Source organism: Salvelinus sp. IW2-2015, unplaced genomic scaffold (assembly GCF_002910315.2).
Source record: "Salvelinus sp. IW2-2015 unplaced genomic scaffold, ASM291031v2 Un_scaffold5895, whole genome shotgun sequence".
NCBI lineage: Eukaryota > Metazoa > Chordata > Actinopteri > Salmoniformes > Salmonidae > Salvelinus > Salvelinus sp. IW2-2015.
In genome coordinates, this window is record NW_019947160.1 from 1 (window position 1) to 7,691 (window position 7,691).

General features: G+C 40.9%; 1 protein-coding gene and 1 long non-coding RNA gene across 2 annotated transcripts in view; both read right to left on the bottom strand.

The window, feature by feature from the left end:
* Positions 1 to 87: 87 nt before the first annotated feature.
* The window catches only part of LOC112078581 (fatty acid desaturase 2), a 24,290-nt gene continuing 16,686 nt past the window's right edge, over positions 88 to 7,691 (bottom strand). The window contains exon 2 of the mRNA XM_024144773.2: positions 88 to 141. Coding sequence (XP_024000541.1) covers positions 109 to 141 — 33 coding nt within the window. The 3' untranslated portion in view covers positions 88 to 108. The remainder of the gene's footprint in view (positions 142 to 7,691) is intronic.
* On the bottom strand, positions 626 to 2,904 carry LOC139026806 (uncharacterized). Its single transcript, XR_011478742.1, has 3 exons — positions 1,991 to 2,904; positions 1,361 to 1,458; positions 626 to 959 (listed from the first exon to the last, which is right to left on the bottom strand). It is a non-coding gene; the product is annotated as an uncharacterized lncRNA (long non-coding RNA).

Below are 7,691 nucleotides of genomic sequence, written 5' to 3' on the forward strand. Positions count from 1 at the left end.
ACGACGAGAGAGAAAGATGGCCTCCTCACATTTTCCCATGGTCCTGGTCGCGGCTCGGTCGTTGCCAGCTCCAATCAGCAACGGCTTCTCAGAAACTTCCTGACAAAATTACGCATCGAGATGGAATGCGACAAATGCTTCCTAGAAATCAAGAGATACAGAATTAATCTATGTGCTAATGTATAAATACATACAAATGTCCTTCTTATGGCTCTCAGTTAATAAAACAAAATTTTAAAAAGTAAAAAACATAAATACAAATTAATTAACTGCTGAGGTTAGTAATCCATTTTATCCATGAAATTAGGATCCAGCAATGTCACGACTCACTAACAACTAGTGTACTCATGTATACAGTCATAATGATACGATCCACTAACAACTAGTGTTAAATGTCATACAGTCATATGTACATCCACTAACAACTATGTAATATGTCATACAGTCATAATGTAACGATCCACTACAACTAGTGAATATTCCAAACAGTCATAATGTACGACTCCACTAACACAACTTAGCTTGTAATATGTCATCTACCACATAATATTCTTACAAACAGTTTCCTGAATAGCTGAGAACATTTGGAGCGCAACAACTTCCATAGTGGGTGAGGCGAGCTGACCGTGGCATCTTCTCCGGCAAAGTGATGTGAACCCGGATGCCCCGCCGGGTGTCTCGTAAACTCCCCACGGGTAATATTATTTTTTTAAGACCTCCTGTGATGACCCAAACCAACCTGTCGCCCTCTTGTGGGCAGTGGCCTCTGGACCTCTTCCCAGGTGTACGACGCACTGCCACTCGCCTCCTTCCCCTCCACCCCCGTCCACCCCTTGGCGCCGGCTCGCCTTGACTCCGTTGCTGACCTCCCCCGCCCCCATCCTCGGTGTGGCGTCTGTCCACGCACACCGTGCTCGTGTCGGCTGACGCTTGTTCCAGTCGCGTCCAACTGAAGCACACTGAGGACCAGTTCAAATGCAAGTGTACAGAGAGGAGTCAGGGATGGAATCAGAATCAGATGATGCTGTGCGGAGCCAGTCACACCTAGCGCTGTGTGAATGTGGGGGATGGCTGTGATTCTTGCTTGCAGCGTTCGATGTATGGATGAGTTCTTGTCCTTGGAGGCAACAACTGGGAGATTTCTGCCTAGATGGGCCCAGGCTGCCAAAGCTAATGCAAATTGGCTATACTTGGTAAAAAATTAAATATGAAAACAAAATTAGCCTTTTTGTTCTTAATTTGATAGGGTGAGGTGTTAAAATCTGATTTGTATGACTGTGGCTGTGCATAGCTAGTGACCACGCTCGCAGAGCTTGCCTTCAGAATCAATCATTCACGACGAAAAAAAAAACGCTATGACCTGCGACCTTCTGCCGAGGAAGGGATGATGTCTCCGACAGCGTTGTACAACAAATCTGTTGTTCAATTCATTGCTGAAAATATTCGAATGACGAATACCTGTAGAGGCGCAGAAGGTCTAGCCAGTTCTAAGTTCCTGTAATTCTGATGGAATTCCTATTTCTAACAAACATCGAAACACCATAAATATGCTGCTCAACATATCTACGATACCTTGTAGATTCGTGTATGAGTTCCTATTGTTAATAGTGGCATCGATGCAATTCACCACGATGTTATTTTCAACAAACACTATATTAGAATACAGACAAAGAGCATTGAAATGTTCTCATCAATAAATAATAAAGAATACGGAGATGCGCCATTGTGTGGGCATGGACTCCTCTTCCGTTCCGCATATGTTTCCCGAGTTTTATATGACACACAGTGCAAACCTTTATGACTGTTTCATTTTAATGTCTGTATAATGCCAGACATTATAACAATCGAATAGTACATTGGCGTGTCAACCTTTACAGAAATCCCCAGGCTACATGACATTACATTAAAGTAGGCTATAYTGTTWTCAACAATATAACGMAATTATACAATGATGATGTGTATACAGAATKAATAGAATAGCTGCACTYACCAACATTTCCAGATGTGCAATCCTCTCTCTCTCTTCCTCTCTCCTTGTCCTATTCATGCAGCTACATTTACTTGTTTCTGATCACCCGTCTCATCATCTATCCAATCAAATCACCGGTATATTTAACGGTATATTTCGTTACATAACTAACTATAGCTCACTCGGTCATTCACCCACCCAAAAGTTCCCTAAACAATTCCATACCGATCATTCGAGTCTCTCGTCCAATGGGGTTATTTCACTAGACCGCTGGCATATCTGCAATTGGTTCACAACAGCCTATCAGAATTGTAAAAAAAAAGTCCCGTCCCATATCAATCTGATTGGCCTTCAGGACTGTCAAAGGCTTGCCTATTCCAACCAATCAGGACGCTCTTGGACGCCCTCGCAAGAAGAAGATAGGACAGCCACGTTCGTGTTTTCTTTAGCTGAAGTTTAACATTTAATTCTTCACTTTAGTTACATAAGTGTTTTTTTTTGTTTTAGAGATCCATCAATCCACTCCTTTCAATAAATGTAACCCGAGTCATCATTATCTAGTGCATAGAAACGAACCAAACCAAACATCCGCCGTGCTACCGTTTTACAGTCATAAAGGGTTCATTTAACTGCGGTATTAGTGTAACGAGTTACAATCTACAGCCCATAAGGGTTAGCTAAAGTATGGTGCGCGGACTTTGGACATTAATCAAATGAGTAAAGTCCCCCCTTGATATGGATTTTTCCTCCTGTTCTCTTTACGGAGTTCTTGATTTGCGTGTCCATGTTTAATTCCCCGAACGACACTCACACCCCAGCAGCATCCACCAGTCACATAAAAAATAAGAATACACGTGCATACCCTTCCATAAAACGTTGCTCTAATGACTAACATCAAGTAAGATGACCAGACTACCATATCATATGGAGCGATACCTTCTTACTCTACGGAGGTTTTGCTTACAAATGCTTTCTCTGAGCAGGCCCCTTGATATATCCTGTTGCCAAGGGAACATCTTATACATAAAACATGACATAATACATTAATAGGCAATTACAGCTGAAGGACAGAACTACGTAAAATTATATAATACATAACTTTAATAGACAGGTACGGAAATACATAAATTAAATATAACAATAGAGCAACACAGTGGAGGTGTCATAGTACCCATAAAACCTTGCGGTCAAACAGTGAAATGTTTCCCACCATTCATTTTTCCCATAGGGGATTTTAGAAACACTGAAACAATGAATGGTGGRAAAAAAAATTGGAACCATTTCCCTGTCGGACCGCTAGATTTTGTGTGTATTGTGACTTATACTGTGGTAGACTGAACAAAAATAATAACACAACACGTAAATCATTGGTCTCATGTGCAGAAAAAATAAATAACCCACACAAAAAGCTTATTTCTGTCAAATTTTGTGCACAAATTTGTTTACATCCTTGTTAGTGAGCATTTCTCCTTTGCTAAAATAATCCATCCACCTGACAAATGTGGCAAATCAATAAGCTGATTAAACAGCATTATCATTACACAGGTGCACTTTGTGCTGGGGACAATAAAAGGCCACTCTAAAATGTGCAGTTTTGTCACACAACACAATGCCACAGATGTCTCAAGTTTTGAGTGAGTGTGCAATTGGCATGCTGACTGCAGGAATGTCCACCAGAGCTGTTACCAGAGAATTGAATGTTAATTTCTCTACCATAAGCTGCCTCCAACGTTGTTTTAGAGAATTTGGCAGTATTTCAAACCGGTCTCACAACCACAGACCACGTGTAACCACACCAGCCCAGGACCTCCACGTCCAGCTTCTTCACCTGTGAGATCGTCTGAGACCAGTCACCCAGACAGGTGATGAAAACTATGAGTTTGCACAACCAAACAATTTCTGTACAAACTGTAAGAAACCGTCTCAGGGAAGCTCATCTGTGTATTCGTCATCCTCATCAGGTTCTTGACMTGTCTGCAGTTCGTCATCGTAACTGACTTCAGTGGGCAAAAGTTCACATTCGATGGCCACTGGCATGCTGGAGAAATGTGCTCTTCAAGGATTAATCCCGGTTTCAACTGTACCGGGAAGATAGCAGCATGTGGGCGAGTGGTTTGCTGATGTCATAGTTGTGGACAGAGTGCCCCATGGTAGTGGTAGGGTTATGGTGTGGGCAGGCATAAGCTTTCAGACGTCGAACACAATTGCATATTATCAATGTCAGTTTGAATGCACAGAGATACCGTGACAAGATCCTGAGGCCCTTAGTCGTGCCGTTCATTCACCGCCAACACCTCATGTTTCAGCATGATAATACACGGCCCCATGTCACAAGGATCTGTACACAATTCCTGGAAGCTGAAAATATCCCAGTTCTTCCATSGCCTGCRTACTCACCAGACATGTCTCATACTGAGCATGTTTGGGATGCTCCGGATTGACATGTACGACAGCGTGTTTCAGTTCCCGCCAATATCCMGMAACTTCRCACAGCCAKTGAAGAGGAGTGGGACAACATTCCACAGGCCACAATCAACAGCCTGATCAACTCTATGCAAAGGAGATGAGTCGCTCTGCATGAAGCAAATGGTCACACCAGATACTGACTGGTTTTCTGATCCACGACCCTACGTTTTTTTTAAGGTATCTATGACCAACAGAGTATCTATGATACAACAGATCTGTATTCCCAGTCATGTGAAATTCATAGATTAATTAATTTAAATTTACTGATTTCTTTCTATGAACTGTAACTCAGTAAAATCTTTCAAATTGTTGCGTTTATATTTTTGATCAGTGTAAATTTTAAATAAGAATACACACTTTCATATTCTTATGCCTTAGCAATCCATGCAAAATGTACTCATAATAATGGCTAYATTCAGTTGCTTACTGTTAYWATTGCAGATCCTAAATACTGTTGAAGTAATATGGCTACAGGTTCATCTGCCTCACCTAAAGCCCATTCTGGTGGGAAGCTGCTATAGACCACCAAGTTCTAACAGTCAGTATCTGGACAACATGTGTGACATGCTTGATAATGCATGTGATATCAACAGAGAAGTATATTTTCTGGGTGAGTTCAATATTTTCTGGCTCTCATCAAGCTCCCCACTCAAGAAAAAGCTTCAAACTGTAACCAGTGCCTGCAACCTGGTTCAGGTTATCAGTCAACCTACCAGGGTAGTTACAAACAGCACAGGAATTAAATCATCAACATGTATTGATCACATCTTTACTAATGCTGTAGAAATCTGCTGTAAAGCAGTATCCARATCCATCAGATGTATTGATCATAATATAGAAGCCATATCTAGGAAAACCAAAGTTCCCAAGGCTGGACCTAATATTGTGTATAAGARGTCCTACAATAGGTTTTGTAATGATTCCGATGTTGATCGTGTAAAAAATATTTGCTGGTCTGTGGTKTGTAATGAGGAGCAACAAGACTCTACACTTGATAGATTTATGAAAATACTTACTCCAGTAACTAATAACTAATAACTAACTAACTAGTAACTATGAGGTTGCTGCCCCTATCATCGCCAAGCCTATCTCTGACCATTTTTAACCAGTCTCTCCTCTCTGGGAAGGTTCCCATTGCTTGGAAAGCAGCCACNAGGTTGCTGCCCCTATCATCGCCAAGCCTATCTCTGACCATTTTTAACCAGTCTCTCCTCTCTGGGAAGGTTCCCATTGCTTGGAAAGCAGCCACGGTTTGTCCTTTATTTAGAGGGGGAGATCAAACGGATCCTAACTGTTATAGGCCTATTTCTATTTTGCCCTGTTTATCAAAAGTGTTGGGAAAACGTGTCAATAATCAACTGACTGGCTTTCTTGATGCCTACAGTATTCTCTCTGGGGTATGCAATCTGGTTTCTGCTCAGGTTATGGATGTGTCACTGCAACCTTGAAGGTCCTCAATGATGTCACTATTGCCCTTGATTCTAATTGATGTTGTGTTGCTATTTTTATTGATTTGGCCAAAGCTTTTTATACGGTAGACCATTCCATTCTTGTGGGCCGGCTAAGGAGTATTGGTGTCTCTGAGGGGTCTTTGGCTCAATCCCAAGGCTCAATCCTAGACCCCACACTCTTCTCAATTTACATCAACAACATAGCTCAGGCAGTAGGAAGCTCTCTCATCCATTTATATGCAGATGATACAGTCATATACTCAGCTGGCTCCACCCTAGATTTTGTGTTAAACGCTCTACAACAAAGCTTTCTTAGTGTCCAACAAGCTTTCTCTACCCTTAACCTTGTTCTGAACACCTAGAAAAACAAAGGTCATGTGGTTTGGTAGGAAGAATGCCCCTCTCCCCACAGGTGTGATTACTACCTCTGAAGGTTTAGAGCTTGAGGTAGTCACCTCATACCTCATACACCTCGTAACAAAATGTTACGTTTGAGAGGGATGAGAGGAATGGCAAATAAGTCTGGCTGTCTAACCGATTACCAAACCTAYTGCAAATTGAGAAATCATGTGACAAAACAGAACCAAAAGAAAACGAAACAAAGATAAATGATATAAAGAATGATAGTAAAACGTTTTAAATRMAATTTTGGGCAAAAAGGCAAACTCAACACCATCATTCATTGAATCAGATGGCTCATTCATCACAGAATTCACTGATATTGCCAACTATTTTAAAGATTTTYTMATTGGCAAGATTAGCAAATTTAGGCATGACATGCCAGCAACAAGTGCCGAACCTACCCATTCAATTATAACTGACAAAATGATCAAAGACAAGCATTGTAATTTTGAATTCCGTAAAGTGAGAGTGGAAGAGGTGAAACAATTATTGTTGTCTATCAACATTGACAAGCCACCTGGGTCTAACAACGGATGGAAAATTACTGAGGATGATAGATGAATAGTGGACAATGTGTAATGTGTTAAAGTCTACAGACCGTAAAGGGTTAGCTAAGGTATAGTGTAATGTGTTACAGTCTAACAGACCGTAAAGGGTTAGCTAAGGTATAGTGTAATGTGTTACAGTCTACAGACCGTAAGGGTTAGCTAAGGTATAGTGTAATGTGTTAAGTCTACAGACCGTAAAGGGTTACTAAGGTATAGTGTAATGTGTTAAAGTCTACAGACCGTAAAGGGTTACTAAGGTATAGTGTAATGTGTTACAGTCTACAGACCGTAAAGGGTTAGCTAAGGTATAGTGTAATGTGTTACAGTCTAAGACCGTAAAGGGTTAGCTAAGGTATAGTGTAATGTGTTACAGTCTACAGACCGTAAAGGTTAGCTAAAGGTATAGTGGTAATGTGTACAGTCCTACAGACCGTAAGGGTAGCTAAGGTATAGTGTAATGTGTTACAGTCTATAACAGACCGTAAAGGGTTAGCTAAGGTATAGTGTAATGTGTTAAAGTCTACAGACCGTAAAGGGTTAGCTAAGTATAGTGTAATGTGTTAAGTCTACAGACCGTAAGGGTTAGTAAGGTTATAGTGTAATGTGTTAGTTCTAACAGACCGTAAAGGGTTAGCTAAGGTATAGTGAACCGTAAAGGGTTAGCTAAGGTATAGCTGTAATGTGTTCGTCTACAGACCGTTTAAAGGTTAGCTAAGGTATAAGTGTTAACCGTAAAGGGTAGCTAAGGTTATAGTGTAACCGTAAAGGGTTAAAGCTAAAGGTATAGTGTAATGTGTTAATCCTTGATCCTGCGAGTTTCTTTTCTAGTTTAGCACGATTGTTGGTTTCACTTTT